The sequence below is a fragment of the Typha angustifolia genome, chromosome 7, assembly GCF_048772165.1.
Source record: "Typha angustifolia cultivar Huaian chromosome 7, ASM4877216v1, whole genome shotgun sequence".
In the NCBI taxonomy this organism is placed as follows: Eukaryota; Viridiplantae; Streptophyta; class Magnoliopsida; order Poales; family Typhaceae; genus Typha; species Typha angustifolia.
In genome coordinates, this window is record NC_133245.1 from 16,113,371 (window position 1) to 16,138,159 (window position 24,789).

General features: G+C 38.4%; 5 protein-coding genes across 5 annotated transcripts; 1 reads left to right on the forward strand and 4 right to left on the reverse strand.

Moving 5' to 3' along the window:
- Positions 1 to 16: 16 nt before the first annotated feature.
- On the reverse strand, positions 17 to 3,545 carry LOC140761964 (pentatricopeptide repeat-containing protein At3g26782, mitochondrial-like). The gene has a single exon (XM_073099527.1). It carries the CDS (start codon positions 3,459 to 3,461, stop codon positions 738 to 740), a length of 2,724 nt encoding a protein of 907 aa, XP_072955628.1. The 5' UTR covers positions 3,462 to 3,545; the 3' UTR covers positions 17 to 737.
- A 1,028-nt stretch (positions 3,546 to 4,573) lies between these two features.
- On the forward strand, positions 4,574 to 8,511 carry LOC140763445 (monosaccharide-sensing protein 2-like). The gene is made up of 6 exons (XM_073101637.1): positions 4,574 to 4,859; positions 5,036 to 5,114; positions 5,217 to 5,783; positions 6,021 to 6,952; positions 7,231 to 7,418; positions 7,573 to 8,511. Exons 2-6 carry the CDS (start codon positions 5,036 to 5,038, stop codon positions 7,997 to 7,999), a joined length of 2,193 nt encoding a protein of 730 aa, XP_072957738.1. The 5' UTR covers positions 4,574 to 4,859; the 3' UTR covers positions 8,000 to 8,511.
- Positions 8,512 to 9,171: 660 nt separating this feature from the next.
- Positions 9,172 to 11,206, reverse strand: LOC140763447 (RING-H2 finger protein ATL8-like). The gene has a single exon (XM_073101640.1). The coding sequence runs from the start codon at positions 9,925 to 9,927 to the stop codon at positions 9,304 to 9,306; it is 624 nt and encodes a 207-aa protein (XP_072957741.1). The 5' UTR covers positions 9,928 to 11,206; the 3' UTR covers positions 9,172 to 9,303.
- A 140-nt stretch (positions 11,207 to 11,346) lies between these two features.
- Positions 11,347 to 18,074, reverse strand: LOC140763446 (MLO-like protein 9). The gene is made up of 16 exons (XM_073101638.1): positions 17,994 to 18,074; positions 17,706 to 17,842; positions 16,659 to 16,716; positions 16,233 to 16,459; positions 15,841 to 15,957; positions 15,709 to 15,769; positions 15,436 to 15,524; positions 14,568 to 14,642; positions 14,401 to 14,489; positions 14,058 to 14,107; positions 13,920 to 13,960; positions 13,670 to 13,843; positions 13,282 to 13,317; positions 13,103 to 13,170; positions 12,623 to 12,683; positions 11,347 to 11,827 (listed from the first exon to the last, which is right to left on the reverse strand). Exons 2-16 carry the CDS (start codon positions 17,832 to 17,834, stop codon positions 11,429 to 11,431), a joined length of 1,674 nt encoding a protein of 557 aa, XP_072957739.1. The 5' UTR covers positions 17,835 to 17,842; positions 17,994 to 18,074; the 3' UTR covers positions 11,347 to 11,428.
- A 1,265-nt stretch (positions 18,075 to 19,339) lies between these two features.
- Positions 19,340 to 24,020, reverse strand: LOC140764026 (protein S-acyltransferase 21-like). Its single transcript, XM_073102448.1, has 10 exons — positions 23,676 to 24,020; positions 23,086 to 23,199; positions 22,878 to 22,986; positions 22,583 to 22,782; positions 21,872 to 21,940; positions 21,732 to 21,803; positions 21,493 to 21,621; positions 20,932 to 21,012; positions 20,639 to 20,833; positions 19,340 to 20,548 (listed from the first exon to the last, which is right to left on the reverse strand). Exons 1-10 carry the CDS (start codon positions 23,718 to 23,720, stop codon positions 19,682 to 19,684), a joined length of 1,881 nt encoding a protein of 626 aa, XP_072958549.1. The 5' UTR covers positions 23,721 to 24,020; the 3' UTR covers positions 19,340 to 19,681.
- Positions 24,021 to 24,789: the final 769 nt, after the last annotated feature.

Sequence of the window (24,789 nt, forward strand, 5' to 3'; positions counted from 1 at the left end):
TTGTTTTAATATTAATTCGGAAGCTTCTTGGATTCAAAAAAATTTCTTGCCCCAAATAAGAATAAATTCTTGGCATTTCAGTTTCAAGTTCATTCAGCAGATACCCTCCCCAACCTTTTTGCAGGATTACTATGCCATGCATAAGATTCTAGAAGACAGAGCCCCTTTGTGTGACTCGGAAGTACTCGCTCTTTGTTTCTATTGCTAAATCTTTGTCTGTCCAAATGTAGCCATGGAAACGAAATTTCATCGCCGGACGCCAGGCCCAGCCCGGGTCGGAGAAAAGCACGATTTGTGGACAAATAGACCATTAGCTTCATCACGGAATCCAGGCCCAACCGGGTCTCCCTTTTTTTATATGTTGTTGCAATCTCGACGACGATTGTGGATTGCTCGATCACACACAGCAACCATTGACGCATTCCACTGTGGATTCCACGAGAAAGTTGAAGGGAATTTGGAGAGGTCTTCCTTCCAAAAACTTTTGAAGTCGTTGAGGTACGAGTCGGGATATAGGATCAAGTACAGTATTCGTTGTATGCCAAAGAGGAGATCATGAAAGGAGACCGACTTCAAATGTTTGAGATAGAAGATTTATAATCAGCTGGAACAAGATCTACACCGATTGCCTGGGTGTGCAACTTAACAAACAAATCAATATGATCTATTCAAGTCCGGGTAGAACTTCTCTTTTGTTGTTGTGAAGGTTACGTTTCATGAGACAAATAATCTCCATATCACCAGTAGTCCCCACAAGAGCAATCCCCTTCTTTGAAATGGTGAAAGCGGACGGCATCCCTAACCACCAACTCCCTAGCAGTTACCAATGATATTAACTTGATTGCAGTGTGACAATCACTGCAGATGCGAAGATTCTTCATAATATGGATGGGCATCCAAGGAGGCAAGCTTATCAATGCAAAAGCTATAGCTAGCTTCTCACTGTGCTGGCTCTGCGATTGTGAAGTCGCCATCTTTACGTAACCGAGAGGCTCAATTTTTTCAACCAGTTCATCTAGCTTTCTCCGAATGGTCACTATTTGTGGGTGGTTTGCATCATCAGCTGTAAAAATGTGAACTTTGTTATCCACTTCGGTCCAACTATAGCCAGGATTCTTTCTTATCCCTTTGTCTCTCATTAGTTTTCTTACTCCTGCAGAATCATCCGATTTCCCTGCATCAGCATATATCTTTGACAGAAGCATATAGCTTCCGGAATCTTGCGAATCTAATTCAAATAGATGTTTTGCAGCAATTTCTGCAAGTTCTGCATTGCCATATGTCTTACAAGCTCCAAGGAGAGCTCCCCAAACTTCAGCACTTGGTTGGATCGGCATGTTATGTATCAAGTTCTTTGCTTCTTCCAGAAAACCTGCTCGGCTGAGAAGATCTACCATGCAAGAAAAATGCTCTAGACCTGGAGATATGTTATGGACTCTGGTCATGGAATCAAAATAAAATTTTCCTTCCTGCACGAGTCCAGAGTGACTACATCCTGATAAAACTGCAACATAGCTTATGTAATCTGGTTTTATTCCCTTATCCAACATGCCCTCAAAGATATCTATAGCTTTCTTCCCATCACCATTCTGTGCATATCCTGTGATCATGGCATTCCAAGAAACCAAATCCTTATTGACAACAGAATCAAAGAACTCTCGAGCTTCTACTATCTTTCCACATTTGGAGTACATAGTGATGATCGCATTAGCCACTGAAATGTCCAGATTAAGCCCCACTCTGATGGTGTGAGCCACAATCTGATTACTAAGTCTAACTGCTGCTAAATCAGCACAGGCTCTAAACAGCATCACAAATGTAACCCAATCTGGACTTACATTATTTTCCCTTCGCATGGTGGCATACAATTTGAGGCCTTCTTCCTCATTCCCATGCTGTATATATGCACCTAACATCGCGTTCCAAGTAACTACATTCCTGGTGGTCATATTATAAAAGAACTCACTAGCTTTATTAACATTCCCCATCTGAGAATATGCAGTAATCATGCTAGTCCATGATATGACATCTCTTGTGACCATCGAACCAAAGATGGACTCAGCAGTCTTTACATCACCACACTTTGCATACATTGTAATGAGTGCATTGGACACAGGAACAGCTAAAATATAGCCACTCTTCAAAGAAAGTGAATGTAACTGACTCCCAAGAGATATACTCATCCTGCTGCAACAAGCACTTATTAAAGATGCTAGTGTAAACTGGTCAGAGGTAAGCAATTTTGCTCTCATCTGATTAAATAACTCCGTAGATTCTTTCACACACCCGCGTAGAGCAAATCCACCAATAAGAGCTGTCCATGCCACATTGTTACGTTCAGGTAAAGAGTCAAATGTTCTCTTTGCTACCTCCAGATGGCCACATTTGGCATAAAAGTTGACCAGGGCACTGCCAACAAATGCATCAATTCTCAGTTGGTTCCTAATAATATGAGCATGAAGATGCTTACCCCATTCCAAATTAGATATATTAGCACATGCAGTAAGAATGCTAGTGTAAGTCATAGAGTTAAATTCTAGACCTTCATTACGCATATCTATGATCATGGAAAGGGCTTCTTCCCCTCGCCCATTTTGGGACAACATTGATACCATCATGTTCCATGATACGACATCCCGTTCAGGCATCTTATTAAACAATTCGAGAGCACACCCTGCACCATAAGACTTCGAGTAACCCCACAGCATACTGTTCCAAGAGAAAAGATCTGGACTTTCCACCTGATCAAATAATTTAGCAGCTAAATCAGTGGCATCACACTTAACATACATGTCAATTAGAGCCCCCTCAACTTGTGGGTCTCCTCCAAAGTCGAATTTTTCAGCAAGACCATGCAACTGAAGGCCCAATTCACGATTCTGAATAGCACCACAAGCTTTCATCGCACATGTAAAAGTAAATATATTCGCCTCACAATTTGCACAGCGGCGCATCAAAACAAACACCTCCGCTATTTCCAAAAATTTCCCGTTGCGGAAGTACCCAGACATAAGTGTATTCCAAGAGGAAGCATCTCTAATGGGCATTTCATCGAACATTTTGACCGCGTCACCCAATCTACCAAACTTCGAATACCCGTTAATCATCATGTTGTAAGAGATCACATTTGGATCGGATATTCCTTCAAACATATGTCGGGCATCATCGAGAGCGCCGCAATTGAAGTAAGCGTTGACGAGATTGTTCTGGAGGAAGACGGAGGAGGTGAGGCCGAGAGAGAAGAGACGGGCATGGAGCTTCTGGGCCTCGGAAATTGAGGACAGGGATTTCATGGAGTCGTAGAGCTCTTGGGTCAAAACCATATAGGAGTCGCCGAGGGAAGGAGAGGTTAGTTGGGTTATAGAATTGGTGGGTTTGGGTCGAGAGGACAAGGGGAAGGCGAGGAACTCGGGAAGAGAAGAAGAAGAAGGCTTCAGGCGAGGCCATGAGAACTTGACCATCCAAAGAGGTTTTCTTCGTGTAGTGGTTATCTCATTTAACTTATTTAAGTTCTTCGAAATTGTAAAACGAGTAGTGAGGAAAGAAAGACCGAGACCAAACCAATTATACTAGAGTTTTGATAGATATTATGAATTTAGTCTAATTTTAAATTATTATTATAGAAAAAATTATTTAATGTTTTGACTTACGATTGACTCGAAGAAGCAATGCAATGATTTGGAGCAAGTTTGACGATATTTAGTTGGAAGCAATTGTTTAGCAACACATCTGACTTAAAATTTAGATTATATAAATTTAATCTAAATACTTTCAACCCATATAATAATAAAAAAAAAGTCGGATGAAGGCAAAAAATATGAAACTTAATAAAATTTATAAATAACACCCTTGAACTGTTTTTGGACATTTTGTTTTTCTTAAGAAGAAAATCTTTGTTAATTTTTATTTTTTATATATTTAGTCCTTTGAATAATTATTGTTAATTTTATGTACATTATCTAAAAATTTAAATTTATCCATATAAATTTTCTGAACTAAATAAATATTCACATAAATTACTTAATTGAAAAAAGGAGTTAATTACATGAACTCTGAATTTTTTTGGGTGAAAAGGTCCAGGTGGTAAATAAAAAAATTGCTGATTTCAATTAACCATTTTTTATATTCAAATAGAGAACTGTTTCAGAAAAGAGACTTTGGTAACGTAGTATCTCTGTCTCTGCCTACAAATATCTCGGATCTAGGGGTGTAAACAGAAAAATATCTTCAACGTAAGGTTTTATATGCAGATTTTTCTGTTACTACGTTCAAAATAGTATCTTATCATTTTAGATCAGATAAAAGATAGATTTGAATCAGATAAGAGATATTTGAATCTAATCTCTTATTAAATAATTATTATTTTTATTTAAATTTAGAAAAAAGGTGTTTCAGAGAAGAGAAATTCGTAAGTAACTACTTGATAGCATTAGAATATGATATCATAGATCTGGATTTAACTGCAAAATCTCTTCGATGTAAGGTCTTATATGCAAAATTATCAGTTACTCCGTTTAAGAAGAGCCGAGGAATGCGTAACTAGATCAAAGAGGACGTTCCTCTTCCGCTGGCTTCGGCTATCGCTTCTTTCTCTCCTCCTTCTTCCTCTTCTTCCTCTTCCTGAGAAGAACAGCGCAAAGATTTGTTTTTTTTAATTCCTCTACGCCGAAGAAGTTCTTAGATAAAATACTACCCGAGAGCAGCGAGTAAACCATTCGTTTGATCTTTCCCTTGCAGTGGATTTGTGATTTTTTTCGCTTTTTTTTCATTTTTTTTTAGATTTTAGACGTATATATAGTTTGGGGAAGTACAGGGAGCTGTATCTCGCGCTTGCTCGTGTTTGCGGTCTTCCTCGAGAGGTATGAGAGTTAATCTGAAATCCTTTTGTTTGATCTTATTCTAGTTTCGTTGTTAAAATTTGTACCTTATATTGTGATCACTCCAGCGGCAAATTCGTACATGTCTCTCTTTATTAGATAATTTATTCCTGAATAATTCGTCCGTTTTATAAATTTTTCTTTCATTATTATAAAAGATGGCAGGAGCTCTTCTTGTCGCAGTTGCTGCTTCTATTGGTAATTTGTTGCAGGGATGGGACAATGCTACTGTTGCAGGTAAATTTCTGATTGCAAGTTGTTTGTCATATTTTTGGGGCCTATGCAAATTACTTAGTAATTTTATGCTGATATAGTTTTTTTTTTTTAAATTTTATCTAGGGGCTGTTCTCTATATAAAGGAAGAATTTAAATTAGAGAGTGAGCCCACTGTCGAGGGGCTAATTTTAGCGATGTCGCTTATCGGGGCCACAATAACTACGACATTCTCTGGAGCAGTATCAGACTGGGTTGGTAGGCGCCCATTGCTAATTATCTCATCGATCATCTACTTTGTTAGTGGGCTTATAATGCTGTGGTCTCCCAATATCTATGTCTTACTCTTGGCAAGGCTTATAGATGGATTTGGTATTGGTTTGGCTGTAACACTCGTTCCAGTATATATTTCTGAGACGGCTCCATCGGAGATAAGGGGGTCGTTGAATACTCTTCCTCAATTCAGTGGCTGTGGAGGATTGTTTCTGTCCTACTGTGTGCTCTTTAGGATGTCCTTGATGCCGAAGCCAGACTGGAGAATAATGCTTGGAGTTCTCTCTATTCCTTCGCTGCTGTACTTCTTGTTGACAATTTTCTATTTGCCGGAATCTCCAAGGTGGCTTGTAAGTAAAGGGCGAATGGTAGAGGCCAAACAGGTTTTGCAAAGATTGCGCGGAAGGGAAGATGTCTCAGGTTTGTCGTGCCACAGATTCTATGGTTCATTTCAGAATAGATATGTTTAGTTTTGTTAGTACTGAATAACTAAATATCTGTATCTCTCAGTGTTGAATAAATTTTTATTTATTGATGGAAGGTTATTTTAGCAATCTATTAATGAATCTTATGTTCTTCCACTGAAGTATTGCTATTTCCTCTATGTTGCTCGATCATGTTAAACGTGAAAAGTTGAATTTTCTTTTACCTGTACAGGAGAAATGGCCCTTCTTGTTGAAGGCTTGGGTGTAAGGGGAGATACATCTATTGAAGAGTACATTATTGGCCCTGCTAATGAGCTAATTGATGATCAGGGAGCATCTTCTGATAAGGAACAGATGACATTGTATGGGCCTGGAGAGGACCTTTCTTGGATTGCCCAGCCTGTTAAAGGACAAAGTGCCCTTGGAAGTGCTCTTGCTCCTGTCTCTCACCATGGCACTGCGGAGAACCAGAGTGTACCTCTCATCGACCCCTTGGTCACTCTTTTTGGAAGTGTGCATGAGAAGCTGCCTGAGATGGGAAGTGTGAGAAGTACACGATTTCCCAATTTTGGCAGCATGTTCAGTGTAGCGGAGCAGCATCCAAAAACTGAGGAATGGGATGAAGAAAGTCTTCAAAGGGGCAACGAAAACTATGAATCTGATGGCATTGGTAGTGATTCTGATAACCTGCAAAGTCCATTGCTTTCTCACCAAACAAGCATGGAAGAAATGGAGACTGCCCCACGACAGAGTGTCTTAGATATGGGAAGAAGTAGCAGTCTCATGCTGCAGGGGTATGGTGGGGAGGCAGTCAGTAGTTTGGGTATTGGTGGAGGATGGCAACTTGCTTGGGAATGGTCTGAGAGAAAAGGGACGGATGGGAAGAAGGAAGGAGGTTTAAAAAGAATTTATTTGCATCAAGAGGGTGTGTCTGGGTCACTTCCAGGAGGTGAAGTTCCTGAAGAGGGTCAATATATCCATGCTGCAGCATTGGTCAGTGATCCTGCTCTATACTCTAGGCATAAGATGAACTGGCATACCATTGGTCCCGCAATGGTTCATCCATCAGAGGCAGCTGCTAAAGGTCCAAAGTGGAAAGATCTTTTTGAACCTGGAGTAAGACACGCGCTATTAATTGGAATCGGGATTCAAATCCTTCAGCAGGTAAAAATGTTCGGTTTAGAACAATTAGCAACTGGAGCATTAACCCATGGGAAAGGGAGTAGCGTAGCGCTGTAGCGGCCACTGGGTGGCATGCACTTTACGTTACTTTGATTAAGCACAAACCCTTAAGAAGAAACAAAGAATTTAAATTCTAAAAGAACCGTTACATTTCTTTCTAATATGCAGTTTCCACACAAACTTGTTAGCTTTCACTGGACTGCTTCTGTAGCATCCTCTCTTTACACCATATTTATCTTTGCATTTCTGTATGTCTACAGTTTGCTGGCATAAATGGTGTTTTATACTACACCCCTCAGATACTCAAGCAAGCTGGGGTTGAAGTTCTTCTTGCAAATATTGGCGTTAGTTCCGACTCTGCATCTATCCTTATCAGTGGCGTCACAACACTGTTGATGCTTCCTGCTATTGGTGTTGCCATGAGACTCATGGATATATCTGGAAGAAGGTTACTGCTCTTTCTTTACCGATAATTCTTGTCCAGTTTCTTAATCTACTTAACAAATACATTTCTCATATCAATTTCTTGCATTTTAAGACACTTTGATCTTAGTATGAAGAGAAGTAATAATCATTGTGCCCCCTAATTTTCCTTCACCCAGATCCCTGCTTCTGTTCACGATTCCCATCTTGATTGCATCCTTGATTGTCTTGGTTGTGGCCAACCTGGTGGACATGGGTATGATGGTCCATGCTGTGCTCTCCACTATCAGCGTCATCATTTACTTCTGCTTCTTCGTCATGGGATTCGGCCCAGTTCCCAATATTCTTTGCGCGGAAATCTTCCCAACTCAGGTTCGTGGCATGTGCATTGCCATCTGTGCTCTAACATTCTGGTTTGGAGATATCATCGTCACCTATAGTCTTCCCTTAATGCTGAACTCATTTGGGCTTGCTAGTGTGTTCGGAATTTATGCAATTGTGTGCATAATAGCTTTCCTATTTGTGTTTCTGGAAGTCCCTGAAACTAAGGGCATGCCTCTTGAGGTTATTGCCGAATTCTTCGCAGTTGGCTCAAAGAAGGTGTAGTTAGAAATCGAAACCTTTTGATTATCCCCATTGCAGTTGCAGTCCTATCCTCGGACATGTACTTAGCTTGTACAACTCATTCACCTTGACTGACTACCAATCATGTAATCCTTTGGAAGGACGAAGCTATGAGAATGGAGGAGGAGGGGATCACCATGAAGAAGCGCTCGACAAAGTGAGGTGGATGACTGGTAAATTGGTACTTCTATCTGTCAAAAGGCATTTTAAAGCAGGAAATTCTAAAAGCTCTTATCCTTTTTTTCTTTTTTTTGGTGCTGTTTAGGTGCATTTCATTCTCTTTTGTTGCAATGACTATTGTTAACCATTACCATGTTATTGGATTGTTAGACACTTAGAATCCGTGAACTTATGCCCTGATGTGCTGTGCCACATGCAGTACTACTTGATTGAGTTAACTACCACATATTACTAAGTTTTCAACTGCACCCTTTTCATTGAGATGGTATTCGAACTCTGTATTAAATGGCATCACTGAATCTATTATTAGCATGGAATGGTGAAAAGCATGCAGGTTTTTCTTTTTCTTTTTTATTTATCTATCTACTTCAGATGCTTTTATTTTCTATTGTCGATTAATCGAACTGTTTGGCTCGTGAATTCCATTGATTTGCATCATAGATTAGATCCTCTTAGAGAATTACTATTAGAAAAATGCAAGGCCTGCATGCAAGCCTCTTGACAAATCACACCAGTGGGCTCTAGAGGAATGACAAGTAGGATACTTACTAGGATTACCAGAGTGGAGCACAATAAACATTTGATGTTGCTTCCCTACGAAATTTCCATTCTGGATTCAAATTTGAATCCGGAGTTGTTCTACGAGAATGTTAAAGTATCATTATCATAACTATCACCATTATTTATTATTAATGATTATAATAACAATAGCTAGAATTAAATGGCAGTTCCTGTGTTAACCTACTCCCTACTACGGATTCCACTCTGTCAACTTGACACTCTCAAGTCACGAGCTTTCTATGATCCCTAACCGTCGCATCCATTCCTCTTAACAAACTACCACAAGCCGACACCAGCCGACAACCCCCTCGCTTCCGAGGGCTAAACAGTAATTAAACTTCGTTTTTTTTTTTTTTTTTTAATTTGCCCCTCCTCATTCTTATCCAGTGAAGAACAAAGAGAAGAAAAGGAGATACGTGCAAAATTTGTATAACTTATAAATCCTATCCTTTTTTCATATATTTTATATGTATATATATATATATCAAAGCTAAGAGAATTGAAATTTATGCAATTCCCTGGTAGGATTCGAGATGCTAATACTACTACGGAAGGAACCTATTGGAGTAGCCGTCCTCCCTAGCCTTCGCCCCCTCCTCCACCTCCGCCGCCGACGACGACGACGTGGCGCACCACCGGCACGGCGGCAGCGGCGCCGCCACGACGAGGATCCGGCGACAAGAGGGGCACGATGCGCGGGAGCGGAGCCACGTGTCCACGCATCCGACGTGGAATCTGTGCCCGCACTGCGGCAGGATCCGGATCTCCTCCCCCTCCACGAACTCCGCGAGGCAGATCGCGCACTCCGCCGCCATCTCTCCCCCATCGCCGCCATACGATGCCGTAGGCAGCGACCGGAGGGCCTTCTTCTTGATTCCCTTGTTTGCGGGCGCGGGCTGCGGAGACCCACCACCGCCGCCACCTGCCACGGAGGGGGATCGCCAAGCCCAGGCGCAGCGCGCCACTAGGGCGAGGCCGACGACGCAGACGAGGGCGCAGAGCAGCGCTGCCAGGAAAAACACCGCGTCGGAGTCCATGGAGTCCGGCGGCGGAGCCGCCGGAGTTTGGGAGGAATTCGTTTGAAGAATTCTCGACGCGGGAGGCATGAGAGAAAGAGAGTAAAAAGAGCAGAGGAGGGAAGGTGAGCTTTCGAGATTGGGGCTTTCCATTTTATACAGAGTGGAATTGGGGATCTATTAAATTTGAAGAAATAATATGCAGAAAAACCCTCTCCTTTGTTCCAAATTATGACAAATTTCTCATAAAGGAGAGGTGTAGATCGCAAAAAGGATGCACGCGTGTCAAGAATCCAGGATTCAACGTGGGTCTGCACACGAGATGCTCTCATGTGATCGCAGACGCCAACGGCTGGTGATGCTCCGATGACACGATGCTTTATTGTAAAGATTAAGTTGGATTTTGGTAGTTTGCAATAAGGCAGTAATAATTCAGTATTGAGGTTCGAATATGACAACAGTAATTGGCACTTTATTCATTACTGCAGGTAGTAGGTCATCTATCTTTGGCATTCCTCCAGATGTACCACTCCCTTGTCTCAGCTTTGCTTGCCCAAAAAACACTGGATAGTAGCCCGATAAGGATTGCCAATTTTATTCAGCACATGTATAGAATTCTTACTCTATCCAATATGGATAGCTTCAGGCCCAAGTTATCTGCGTATATACTGTAATTATTCCAACCATGCACTTTCAAATAGAGGCAAGAATTGTGAACTGCTAAAACTCACATACAATGCTCAAGCCTGCATTTGGTATCTGGGAATGGGATGGGTCCTGCTCCTCTCATTTAAAGCCCCAGTTGCCTCTACTTTGGCCTTTTCAAGTGATCAGCTATTTCAACAACTGCATCACTTGGGAAGCCAAAACAAATACTTAAAGCTCAAAGAGGTAGTAGTACATTATAGCAACATTTGATGCTACTAGAAAAGATGGAGGTTATACTCGAAAAAGATACTTTCCAGAATAATATTTGGTTGTACATTTCCACATAGAAATTGGTTCTGAGGAGGCAATGCTGCAACTATAATTCAAAGACATCGACTATTGACACAGACTTGATGGGAACTCAGTGCCTCCACACACTGCACTTCTGAAGCATAGCATGTGATCACTTATCTTCTTTCTTCCAGATACCCTTTAGTTCAATTTGTCATGATGGAGTACTTTGAACTGTATGCTGCCAACTTAGGAACCTCATCTTAAAGTGGACAAGTTGATGAATGAAACAAATTCAAAGTGAAGCAATGACTGCACATAAACAGATTTTTCATTGAGAGCCCCTAATTGAAATATGACCTGATAACTCTAAACACATACATAGAACATAGATAATCGAATTATTCTTTTGGAGAATCTTGTCGCTGCAGTGTAATGAAACAAGTTAATGTTCTTAAATGAATATGCCTGCAATTTTCTTTTTGCACTTTTGCTGCAATGATCTAAGCCCAACTGAAAATTTCCTGCTACTCGAGAATAAACCGCTAAAGTCCTTTCACCATTAGAAAGGAGAGGAATGAAGTATTAGAGCATGAGTGATGATCCTTGATAACAAGTATCACTAAACACGCATTGATTTAAGGACATTTACATTCCTATTTTGTGCACCAACAAGTCAAAGCTTGAGCTATTTTACATGTATCCTGTCAGGACATCATGATTGGCTCTCAGTTTGAGAAGGTTTTGAAAATGAGAAGTTATTTGGATCAATGCGATTTTCTTCTACGTCTAACCGATGTTCTGTTTGTGCAACGGCCATGCTGTTCGGTGCAGTTGTCGATGATAATGGGGTCTCCATTTCAGTATCTGAATTCTCCACATCAGAGAAGGATCTCGTAGGAGTTGACGTTGCACCCGTGTGTCCAATAGTTTTGTAGCGATAGAGTTGGTGAAGAGGGGATGCATTTGGGCTTGCTCCAGGGCTTGTACCTGGGGTCCTTGATGAATGATGTGAAGATCCTTCGCGACGCTTTTTCTTCACAGATTCGTGCCATTTCTTGAGGGCCTTGGTTGTTTGATAATCGAATATGGACTTCTTCAAATGTGTTCCCATCTGAAGAAGAAACCCTTGTGTCATTAGTTAGAAAAACAATAATTATACATAACAACACAATTAATTTACAGAGGTAAAATGAAAGCACAATATCTATCATATTTACAGTATAGAGTAACACTAGGAAGCCTCATGAAATTAAATCACACGATATGTTCTGAGGGGCCAACACATTCCCTTATTTTAGACATCTAATACATCTTGTGATTTGGTGTCCTGCAACAGAGATGACTGATCAATGTGGTCATATATTTACTGAGAGATTCTTAGGTGGTTGTATGCCATACTTGATATCAAAAGGGAGAGAGATTTTCTGATGGTTTACTATTATGAATTTCTTATGGTGTAAGTAGATGCAACTCACCATCTTAGATGGTTTGCTCGATTAACATGTTAAATTAAATTAGGTAAAGGAAGTAGTAACGAAAAGCTAATGTTCCGGTTTAGATCCTCAGGAGGGAGCTTCAACACCTGAAGCCCAACATCTCAGGTTTGAGTTTGGTTTCCATCCAAGAAGTAGTTCTGCTTCAAATCTCACACAGATCCAACCAAAATCTGACTGATTTCTGCCACAAGCATATTTTAGTATCTTTATAAGATGAATAAAACTATCAACTTATCATTAATTAGCATAACTAGTATGTTAAACATCCATATTCTCCAAATACTCAAACGATATGATCACTTTCTACAACTAATGCATGTTAAAATAGTTAACACGAATCTATTACTCTTCTTTAAGGCTAGATATATAGTTGAAAAGGACCTTCTTAAGCAATAAGAAACTATATTTACCTGAGATACAAGAGCATAAAGTGGAAGAGTGATGTAGCTGCATAAGATTTGGACCCCCACTCTAGAAATACAAACAAAACAATGCTGAGTAATTAAACCATAAAGTAACCTATAAAAACCCAGATCCATCAGCAAAAGAAGAAGCAAACAATTGGTTTCTCAATATTGTACCCCACATACAAAAGAAAAAAAAAATAAATAAATTGAAGAATCATGTCATCCATTAAAAGAAGCATCTTTATCTGTTGTTTTGTGCCTTGCTTCTCACTTTCTGATGTTAGGGACTCAACTTTTGGTGTTCCGTTGAGGGTATCACTTCAATGGGTTACACTAAGAGGTTGAGCTATCACAAGATTTGCCAAATTTTGAAGCATCATACTAGAGGATAACTTATTTTTATCATTTCTGATACTTGTAGTAGGAAAACGTAATTGCCTCGTAAATGTACTTGTACAACAAGGAAAGATTATTGTAGCTTACCCAAGACACACTCTTATAATGATAAGATTAAAGTTCTCATGGAAGCAAGACCTCAAGCCAAAATCATACTGTACAAGGGGAAAAAACAGAGGATCAGCTTAAATGCAGAAAAGGTAAAGATAGTTATTATATAAATAAAGGCAATAAAGGTGCTTGGAAACTGGAAGGAGAAACCTCACCCATATCCAAAAGAAATATGTAAGTTGAAATGCATTCTGCATAAAAGGTTGGAAAATATTTGTTAGACTTGGACTGAAGGTTTTATAACCAGATTAACAAAAACTCCATTCTGTCCCTACAGAAATAAGAGTATGTGATAACTTCAAAAAAGGAGCATACAATAATTATAAACTCAAGGCTAAAGATGCTAATGCTAGTAGAAGTTCAATCTACATTGTTCTATAGTTTCCTTCTAGCAACAATATGTAGTGGAATGGTTAATTCAACACAAGACGTGAAAGAAGTAATAATAATGATATATGCAGGGTGTCCAGATCAAAATCACATGCCAACGAGGTGATTTAGATGATTTCATATTACGTAACCAACAGAAAAGATATTGCAAACCTGGAACAAAGTGAAATGGATGAGGAACAGAACTAACTGCGGACGTCCAAACCAAAAATGATGGTCACTAAGGTTAACCAGTGGAATGCCTTGAATCACTGAATGTTTCTCTTGTATATCAATAGCCATCTTTGTGATAATAGCCTGAAGCTTTGTTCCAACTACCAAGATTATCTGAACAATCAGAAGAAAATTCAGGATCGACAATAAGCCAAAGGTCATTGAGTAACTCAACAAAGTTCTGACTTACAATTGGGGGAGCTAATGAAACCCAGAACAACCCTTGCCATCCTAAATAAGAAGAGCTTGTTAAATCTCCAAAATAAGGCTACCAATACTTTAGAATTGTAGGTGCAGCTTCTCTACAAGATATAACAGAATAACTCACCATTAACACCAAGAAGCAAATTGATCAGTGCACATGCCCATAAAAGAGGACTGGTCAAACAAGAGATAGAAAAAAGATTATAAGAATCATATAAAAGGCTAATCTTTATATCATATTATTATACTTCAGTGAATCTAAGTCGCTCAAGGTTTGACTCAGAAAGTTTATCTTCGATATATTAAGTTGTGCTTGTATATGTTTACAATGAGTCTCATTTCTTTTCTGCCAAGTAGTACGTTTGATAAGTGACAGTGGGATGGCAAATGGAGGTAATAGTAATAAGTAACTACCAACAACTGTAAAATTATCATTGACAAATACGTGAACTCACAAATTAAAGTACCTGATTCCGACGACAACTTTAAAATCATCCTCCAAGGATCTTTTTATGTACTTTTGGAAGTTAAACTTACTCCCTGGAGCTAAATGAACCTATACAGAAGTAAAGGTCACTAATAAATGCTTATTTGGCTATTGATATATATATCATTAGCCACTAGAGAAACCTACATTGATGAATCCATGGCGCATTGCCAAGTAATCTGTCTTACGTACAGACCTGAAGAATTGCCGAAAGAAGCTTACCTACAATAAATGAGTTGAGAAATGAGAAGAAGTTAACATTATAGGAGAACACATAATATGATGCGCTTAATTGAACTAGTACTAAGTCAATAAAGCAAATATGACATTAGCAGTTCCTGTAATTTCTTCGAAAGAAAATGATATCCAAATGGAATGGCAGACTCCTTTCGCGTGCATAGAAGTACATATTTATCGGTCAATACAAAATACTCAGTCAGATTAAGACAAAATGTGCTTATTTCGATTATATTTTCATGAATTAATTATGACGCCCAAAAGCACATGCACACTCCTGGTAACCATGCTTGAGTCCATGAAGCAAAGATGATGGGACGGTGCATTTAAGTTAGGCATCTGACTATGCTGCATTTCAGTTTGTAAATATGCAAAATTGTCTAAAACTTGATACTGGAAATATGGAGTCAATATTATACTTGGAGGACAAATCCAATAAAAGGGATTTCCTTTTCTTTCTCTTTATGTGCATTGAACATTACATCACATGATCACATAGTGGAGTGGACCTTTTCTTCCAAAGAACTGTAGACAAATTCATCATATATGTGGTAAAGAATTGAGTCAAAATAGGTAGGTGTTGTATATTCAAAATTCAGGTAATGATTTCGACAAGAGGAACAACTGTTGTGGTCTATGATAGAGGGATAGGGGTGTTCATCCATCCTGACCCCAACCTGGGTTGGAATGAAGTAGGCTCTGCAAGGTGAGTTCTGTACAGAAGATTGTCAATGACATGTTCTTTTATATAGACAACTGAATTTGCAATTTTACTTACTATATAAAGCAAGATCGTGGCTCTGTTCCAAAAACTTGTGTGCTGTTTCACAAAAGATACGTCTTCCGCAAATCTAAATCGCGAAGGATCTGCAAATTTTGAGGATGTCTGGTTCAGATATGATAAAATAGTGGAATTAGATGCAGAGTGAAATAGTTGAATGAGGATCAAAAGCACATCAGGTGAGTACGAGATCTGCAGCTTACAAAAGATCTCGACTTCGATACTAGTTCTCAAAGAAGATAAGACACAGAAATTAGGAATTAGAAGTACCAGTTGAGAATTCGTAAACAGGGGACGAAGTCTCCTTTTCCCACTCCTTCCATTTACGAATCTGCATGGAAAAGATAGTTAACACTACATTGCACAACTATTGTCAAATATTAATGTCAAATGTGTACCTACCTTTGCTCCTCCCAAGGCCATAGTGATAGCACTATATGCTACATGAAAGACGGCCAAGAAGAATATGAAAATGTGTAACTGATGTATTCCATTTAGTGAAATAAGTGGCACCTTCCCCTGTTGATAGAAATGCAGAAATGAAGGTAAAGAAAACGTCCATAGTTACAATATGAAGATATGGAGGTTGAAACTAAACAAACTGAAAACAGACAGTCAGAAAAGAAGAAAATAACTACAAATAGTATCATAACAGTGATCCTTTTATGTCGAGAGATAAGTTCTCCTGTGAATATGAACTCATATCAAAAGATGCACAAAATGGTGCTTGTGGAGATATACAACTATAGGATAAGAAAACTGTTTGTCAAAAGCACAAGAGCAGATTTACTAACACTGTCACATGAAGAAACAGTTGTTTCTGAAGCCAATATCCTATGCTTTGGACGTAAATTTATCACTCCATTCCATAAAAGTCTACGGCGATGATCTCCATTCTCGCTATCATCAGGGATTCTGCATGGCAGCATTGTCTCTGCAACTTTCTCAGGTATGCATATTTTAACAATGAACCTCTGTCCAAAAGTCAGCAGTAAGGAAATAAACCCAAGAATCATCAACTCTGCAAAATCAACAAAAGAATAGAATTTCAGAAACAAAATAGTCAGCTGAAGAAAGAAAAACATGACAAGAATTAAAGAAAGTCATTGCAGTACCAAATTGTCCGTAACGAGTAATGAATACGTTTAGAGTGACGACAATTATCCAAGTATTAGAGTACACATTCATGTAATGACAAGTAAAAACTTCATTTTCCATACCAGTCTGAATCTTCTCAAGAGCTTCAAACATAGCCTTCTTGCGCTTTTCAGTAAACCACTGAAATCGAAATTCATGTTAACTTTCGATACAAGCTTTTCAACCTACTAAGTATAATCTAAGAAGCAAAAGCAACTACTGGCCTCAGATTTATACTGAGAATAAATAGAAGCCGAAAGGAAAAGAATGACAGAGAGGCAATACTGAAGCAAATTTATAGTTTCTTCTTCTATGTTTTTTAAAGAAAGAATGAGAAAAGCTGAAAGCTGAAAGGAATCTGAATCCATAAATATTGGACAGTATCATATTCTATAAGAACAGAAAACAAAGAATTCCCAATCATCACAGGAACTAATAAATGAACTCAAGCATTAAGAACAAATTAACTATGATGATGACCAAATAGTTACCATAAAAATAAATAAAGGATATAGTAACAACAAAATATAATTGAATGACATAAACACAAGAAAGAACTCTGAAAACATAGATATTGACTTTGAGAACTATGAAAATCAAGCAAAGCAAGAAGAAAAATCTCAACATGCATAGGAGGAGGATATAGAACTTATTCTTTCAGCTACTTTTCCAAGTGATATCTCCAAGAAATTCCCTGATTTAGGTAAAACCCTTAGCGCAGAGAGAGAAATAGTTAGAACTACCCTTATCGTAAATAACCAGAAGAGTATTCGGACAAAAAGAATAGTGAGAAAAATTAACTAAAAAAGTGAGATCTAAACATTCAAACTTCTTCTTGTTCTGATTTGGGGTATTAAATTTAGTACAGAAAAGTTAAAACCTACATACCAAAGTATGATCTTTCGAAGGATTATTGCCCCCCAAAATATCATCTTTCAAGCACTTCAATAATCCAAGATCCAAAATTTCTTAATAGAACTATATTAAAAAGAAAACCAACAATCTACCCGAATAAAACCAACTCTTGATCCAAGAATTCCGTAAATATCTCAAGAAACAAATCTCGCAGAAGGCCAAGAAGAAACCCACGTCAAAGAGCCGAAAAGTATCATCTTGGTCAGTTGGGTTACCTCTCCAAGGTGATGAAGACCCTTATCGAGCAAGATAGATACAATAATAATAACAGCACACACAACTGCGACGGCCCACGTCGGAGTTTGATCGAGCTGCCTCGAGTTACCATCTCCTCCACCCGCCATTGCTCGCTCTGTAGGAAAAGGGAAAGATCACGGAAGCTTTAGAGGCTAATCCTCCTCATATAATTTCCCGGGGATCATAAAAGGAACTGCGACTACTTCGTTACAAGAAAAAAAGAAACAACTTTGGATTGGGAAGAGAGACGAAAGAAAAAGAATAACATGGAAAGGTCTTCAGTTTAGACTTGGTAGCAGAGCTTCGCTGCTTTGGATTATAGTAACGGTTGAGGAAGGAGACCGCGCCTTTTATTAATGCGCAGAGTTGTTTTTGAGATTTGCAAATAACCCCCTAATAAATTTCACTAACCCACGTGGTCCGTAGTGACTAATCTACTGACATGATGCCACGTCCTCAAATTTGGAGACGAATACATAAATGCACGCGTTGACTTACGTAAGAGAGAGAGCAAGTTTGGGAGTACAATCAATTAGTATTCAAAATTTTAATTCAATTCCTCATGTTACTACTGCAAAAGAGAGTTGACTTTGGCATTTTGAATTTTCGCACGTCTTTTTCAACTTTTTCAATGGTCGATCACAGACAAAGTTGACAGGAGAGGCTTTTTTTTTGGACATATTAAAAAGAGTATAGATGACGAACACCATACTGTTTGACTATATTACAAGTAAAGCGTTCTCTCTTTCTCTTTTTATTATTTATAAATAGAAGTTTAAATTAACAAACGCTTGACTGAAGGTTCAAATGATTTTTTTTTTAATTTTTTAAAAAATTAATTTTATCTCACTCTTGTAGTATGATCTTTGAGATTAAATTATAGTAGTTTTTTTAGATGTGATTTTTGTGTTTTAGACGCTTAAATAAGTTAACGGTTACTTTAATAGTCAAGCTAAATTATATTTATCTATTAGTCTCGAGTTGGATTCCAATTCACTTCTCAAATTTGGGATGTGTTTGCCAATGATATCGTGCTTAAATTAGTCAAAGGGATTCATATTGTGTGAATATCTTTGAATTTAAAATACTAGAGGTGTAGGTACAATTGGGACACCATTAGATTTTCCCTTATCTTAATCATAAAATAAAAGAAAAACTTGATGGTGTGCTTACTTCAAAAGAGTGCAATCTTTTTGTATACAGATTGAGTCATTTTCTGAAGAAAAAAAATGGATAGTTGGAAAACAATCCAGGTTCATGTTTCAATTTGGTTTCTCGTGTAATAAATCCTAAAGTGTTCTTGTTTGATGTGTTCTTGCTGACTTTATTCGTGGAATAAATCCAGGTCTACACCTTAATAGTCAATCCACGTTGCTGAAATTTTCACAGGGTGAGGATGATGAGATAGCTAGAAAAGTTACAAAAATTAAACAGAATAAAATTGTCCATATTATTAAACAAGAGTATGATGACTGCAATGACCGCAAAGCTAAGCGTGTTAAATGTGAGTAATTACAAGTCAAAAATATAATGAGATAAGATGCATAGAAAATATTTATGATTCTTAGACTCTAATAAAGTACTTGAGACATATCTCTATCTGGATCAGCTATTCAAAGGGAAAGAAAATATCTGAGCTGAACATATAAATATAAAGTCCAAAGAGAACATAATTTAGAGCACTAATGAATTTCTTCATTTGTTCTGGCCTATTGCCATTATGTCTAACTTCAAAGAAGAAATCTTTATTGCCAATGCTGGTTCTTGTCAAGTATCAGTGGGCAGCAGAGTTCATGCGAAGTAGGTTGGATTACTGATGAAGGTATGAAACTATGGTTAAAGGACACTAATGAGTTTTGCTTCAAACATGGAAATATACATGAAATCTGCAAGTGGGAAATGTCAAAAATGCTCTACTAGGTTCCCCAACTGCTGGAAGGCACACACACTCTTTTCATGGAAACCTAGAGGACTGGTCTTTCTGAAGATCACTGGGAACAAACACAGGAAGTTGGTTAGCACCCCTTCCCCTCTCTGTCCTGCCTTGCCTTTGACTTGAAACACCTGCATCTCTAAAGCTCCTTGTCGATGATTCATTTATAAGAGGCCCGCCGAAGAATATCGACTGCCCTGTATACAACATTTCAGCATGCCCCATATGAGAAGATGATCCTGGAGTACAGTAAGAGGATACAAAACGACCAGCTTCCTGATCCCAGTAAACCGAGGATCTAGATCTCCCTTTAGCAATCATACTGTTTTTTCTTGGAATCCCATGTTCTGGATTGTTAGTAGCCACTCTTTCATTCCTGTCATTGGATTTTGCAGATAGTGGAGATCTATTTGGTGATGACTGGTAGATCGGATTAATATGCTTGCTATTTGATGGGTGTTGTTCCAAAGAGTTATTTATGTGAGGGCTACTAAAACTGTTTGGTGTTTGAGGGCAAGTATCAAGGTCTTCCCTGCTTGCTCTGCTAGGTGCATAAGAAGACTTCAGTGGTGAAGACCTGACAGTACCTGCTCGACTGTCTCTGTGAAGACTAATATCAGCACTTACAGCACTACTTCTGCTGCTAACATTTCCGCTTGAGTATCGATCAGTATCATATTGGATGCGGGAATTGATTGGTTTTAAAACAGATGAAGAGGCTCTGGCTTTTGCAGCAGCTCTCATAGCCTCATTTGAATCAAGCTTAGCAAGCTTCCAGGCACTGATTCGGATTGGTCGTTTAGGTGGTCTTTTCCCTCCGTGATTCATAGCATCAGGATCAACTGTTGATGGAACTCGGCCAGGTTCTAAATGTGGTATAACTTCATCCTGATATTGCATGAAGCATCATTTAGTGAGCCATAAGATAAACTTTGAGACCTAAAGAATAAAAGGTTTCATGCTCTGTAAGGAAATAACCTGCTGGTCCACAAAGATTCTTGGAGGAGTGCACCATGCACCTCGGTACTGCAAACTGAGGGAATTTCCACTAATGGCAGTTGGTGCAGAACTCATTGGTGAAGATGGTAGACTTTGCGGATCCTCATTGACAGATGGCCCAGGTGGTTCACTCTGCGTTCTCATTGCCACTACGTATTCATATGTTGTAATACCCTGAAAAAGGGTTATCATCCTCAATAATATCAAGTTGGCTCAGGATTCTTTTTGTAAATCTGAAGGCTAAGAATGGAAGCAATGAGAAAAGATCAAACCTTTCGAATCAATATCATATGGAAAAAGAAAAGTTCCCCCAGAGGCACAGAAGCCAGGAGAGAAAGAGCTGTACATAGTGCCTAAATATTTAGGTAACAAAAGAAAACATTGAGAAGTCAGCATTTTTACAATTAGGGCTTCAAATAAGAGTGCTACATAACCTCCAGATCACAAATATATAGAGATCCCCAATCTTTCATAAAACAGAATTTGAGTACAATTAAGACAATGGAAACTTTTGCCCAAGTCAATTTTACTCTCTCTCACTATTCAATGAGATCACCTTTTCTTAAAAATGCATTTTGCAGTCTTCTTTGCATACATGAGAGCTAACTTCAATCAATTCTAATGCAACTTATGACCTACGTGTGCTTTCTTTAACTTGTGCCATACACTCATTTCTTGTTCAACATTGTGATATAACACAGAATATCAACCGTGGGTTCTGAAATTAGCCAAGGTGCTATATTATTCATTCAGAAATCTGACATGTTAACTTGACACCAGTTACTGTAATAAACAGATCAGAGAAGATGAAAAAGTAGTACATAGCCACATACCACTATTGTAGCAAATGGAGCTTGGGAGAAACCATCTCCTAGCCTTTCAACTATCTGAATTTCAGTGGCCTTTTTATCAGTGAAGCATCGAACAAGAACAGCAATACCGACCCCACATTCAACGGCAAGCTTAAATATGAAAATTGAAAAGAATGAATTCAATAAAAAAAAGGAAAATCTCATAAATGCAGACTATAAACAGATTTAAGAGCCAACTCTCTTCATCTTTTGCTACTTACCCAAGCAAGGCTCACACCCATAAGGCACAAAAAGGTGATATAGTTCTTTCTTCCAACACAATTGTTTAACCACTGCAGGACAAGACAAGCATTCTAAGGAATCCCACCACACATAAAGAAAGTGAACCTAGATGACATACCCGGCAGTGATGATCAAATCCATCTACACATTTGTCACAACTTCTACAGTGTTTGCTAGATTTGTGCACCTAGCAAAGAGGTCACAACTGTTAGATGGCAAAAATGTCATAGCCAATCACTCAAGAAACTGAAATAGTCTCATTAACAGAAAATTGTGAATTTGGAGTCAAGATAAATCAGCACTCATCTAATAAATATTCTCATTTTATATCATGCAGAAATAGTTAGACTAGTTCTCTTAACTAAAACAAGAAGCTACTATCTGTGAAAGGAAGTATCATACTAGCCTGTTGCTGCCACAAACATGTTATGCAATATCCTAACCTTGAATAATTAAGATGACAAAGTATCGTTACTTCTAATTCCATTATAAATGCATTTCATATTCTTTGCTGTCAGTTGTCAATAAAGTGGCTTTTAAATTTATTATTTTGCACAATCATTTCCTCAATTCATTCCCACCCAAGAAAAGTTCCATTGCAATATCTTTTAAAATTCTGTACAAAAGAATAAAATAGCAACTAGAGAAGAACACTCCAGAGACACTATAGCCTGGAACAAGTGCGATAGAGATGTCAATAACCAATGATGATAGACATAAAAGCTGTGGCACCATGGTATAATGCTGACATCCAGCAAGAATAAATCAATTTACTAATGTAAGAAAGAATTAATTTATGCTAGGTTGAATAAGAATGAGGCTGAAGTACCTCAGCATTGCACAGTGTGCAAAACAGTGCCTCATCACCGCTATCTTGTTGCTGGCCAACATCCTCATCTGTGCGGCAATCTTCTTTAACAAAAATAGCACAACAGAAACAAGAAAAATCTGAGCAGGTTTTATGCTTCGGAATACTATCTTCAGTTCTCAACACTATCTTGCTGGGTTCCTCTAGAGATCCTCCATCCCCTTTACAGAAACAAGAAACAAGAAGTACATGAGAAGTTCATCATCTCATAGATGTGAAGATTGCAAGTAAAATGACTATGCTATTGGGAACATACCTTGTGATTTTTGAGCCAGAGCCAACGACTCATCAAAGCCAATCATGATTCCAGGATCAGCAGGATCTATGGCAGTGCATCTAACATAGAATATAAGTACAGACAGTGCCTGAAATAACAGTTAAAGATGTTAAGAGGCAGGATTGATCTTATCAACATAGGATGCTCCTTATCGCAGATATTGGTAACATGAATGAAGAATACTTACCAAAAAACTATAAACACCTGTGGCGACATACTCATATAAGTCCTTTCCAAGAAATGGCGCTAAAAAAGCATAGAATGCAATAGAAAGCAAGAAGAACACCGTTATAGCCACTACCTGTCAAAGAAGAAAAAAAGAACTTTATAACTGAAATGAAATTTTATCTATGGTCCATAAATGCAACCAACAAGTTTTCTTAAAGCAATTACTTGGTTTCTATAGAGATCCCATCCCATTTTTAGCTCAACAATTTATCTTCCAGTGACCTTTTTGCACAATAGCAAATCACTTCATATTACAAGGGAGTCTACCGCTTTATCCACTCATAAAGAACCTTACTTTTCTCATAGTATAACTTTTGGAATTCAAGTTCGAAAATATATAGAGATTAAAAGTTCTAAAATACACAGGGGGAGAAAAAAGAAGCGCATGAAGAACAAGACAGGCCACATTACACGAACTTCTCGCAACATCCCAAAATATCTCATTCAAGAGATCCAACAGAGTCAGCAACAAACAATTCCACGGAATTTAAACAGGAAACAAAAAAAAAAATTTAAAAAAGAGAGAGAGAAAGAAAGATTTCTTTAAACCTGGAAAGTATGGGCTGGAAGCTGCCACCCGTGACGCCTCGCCATTTCCACCAAATTCAGATCGGCAAAATACCAACAGCATTACATGCCAAAGATCTATGGCTTAGATCGATCCAAATGCCACAAAATCCACTGCTGCTATGCTTCAACTCAACACTGGTAGTGAAAACTAGCAGGGCTTTCCTTCTAAACTCCCTTGGTTTCGATCTTTACTCCTAAACCTCTCGATTTGACTTCGCCGCCCGAGGAGTTTGGGGGGGGGGGGGAGTTTGTTTGAACGTATCGTCCACGGCGTAGGCCGCGGAATTTGGAAGGAAGGTGAAGGGTTTTTCTCTACGCATTTACCGAGGAGTTTCCCCTTCCGTTTCCGAAGTGATAGCTCATACCTCTATTTACTATTTACTCCTCAATTAATCGTTTATTTACAGAAAACGCCTTGGAAATTTTAAGTCCTTTCTTTTAGCTCCTCTGAATCAATATCTTTTTCCCCCAAATTTTGATTCATTGATTTTAAATCCAAGGTAGACATGATAATGATAGCTTGATGCAAATATATGTAATTATTCATCCCATCCACCATATCTCATCAATAAGAATCAAATCCAAAGAGAGGAGTAGGTGACCCTCCAAGCAACAATTATTCAAATAGGATGCTCCTAATTATCTATACTACTTTAATCCCAATTGGCAATTGCATTGACTCTTTCTCACTGATAAAAATTGGATATTATAGTGTCATTCCAATCTCTTCCATGTGTCAATCGAAAGAAATCACGCTCAGATCAACATTAATTTACATTTTGCTCTATTATTATTTGGATTGTTCCTAATTTTTCAGGCAAGATTCCATTCCGTGCACCACCTCCTTAGTTAAACAAAGGGGTGGGTATGACGATCACCGCCATCTTCTATGAATCTAGCGGCCATTTGCAAATAAATAAATAAAAAGTGGTGTTTTTTTAGCATATCTGCCCTTCTAAAATTTCTTATTTGCATCTACTTCTAGTTCTAGATATATCTTTACATTAGTCTACAGGGAAAATTATATTTTACCCCATTATTCTTTTCAGTTGGACCTCTGTTTCTACAGATTATTATCTAACAAAATACCTTG

What these genes read in the sequence shown, in the direction of transcription:
- LOC140763447 (XM_073101640.1), bottom strand. Translation starts at nt 9,927, where the DNA reads ATGGAAAGCCCCAATCTCGAAAGCTCACCTTCCCTCCTCTGCTCTTTT.
- LOC140763445 (XM_073101637.1), top strand. Translation starts at nt 5,036, where the DNA reads ATGGCAGGAGCTCTTCTTGTCGCAGTTGCTGCTTCTATTGGTAATTTG. An exon ending in GGACAATGCTACTGTTGCAG is followed by an intron (nt 5,115 to 5,216) that starts GTAAATTTCTGA and finishes AATTTTATCTAG; the next exon opens with GGGCTGTTCTCTATATAAAG. An exon ending in CGGAAGGGAAGATGTCTCAG is followed by an intron (nt 5,784 to 6,020) that starts GTTTGTCGTGCC and finishes TTACCTGTACAG; the next exon opens with GAGAAATGGCCCTTCTTGTT.
- LOC140763446 (XM_073101638.1), bottom strand. Translation starts at nt 17,834, where the DNA reads ATGGCGGGTGGAGGAGATGGTAACTCGAGGCAGCTCGATCAAACTCCG. An exon ending in AAAGTTGTCGTCGGAATCAG is followed by an intron (nt 14,108 to 14,400) that starts GTACTTTAATTT and finishes TTGTTTGACCAG; the next exon opens with TCCTCTTTTATGGGCATGTG. An exon ending in TTTCATTAGCTCCCCCAATT is followed by an intron (nt 13,844 to 13,919) that starts GTAAGTCAGAAC and finishes CTGATTGTTCAG; the next exon opens with ATAATCTTGGTAGTTGGAAC.
- LOC140764026 (XM_073102448.1), bottom strand. Translation starts at nt 23,720, where the DNA reads ATGGCGAGGCGTCACGGGTGGCAGCTTCCAGCCCATACTTTCCAG. An exon ending in ATATGATATTGATTCGAAAG is followed by an intron (nt 20,834 to 20,931) that starts GTTTGATCTTTT and finishes ACCCTTTTTCAG; the next exon opens with GGTATTACAACATATGAATA. An exon ending in GAATCTTTGTGGACCAGCAG is followed by an intron (nt 20,549 to 20,638) that starts GTTATTTCCTTA and finishes ATGCAATATCAG; the next exon opens with GATGAAGTTATACCACATTT.
- LOC140761964 (XM_073099527.1), bottom strand. Translation starts at nt 3,461, where the DNA reads ATGGTCAAGTTCTCATGGCCTCGCCTGAAGCCTTCTTCTTCTTCTCTT.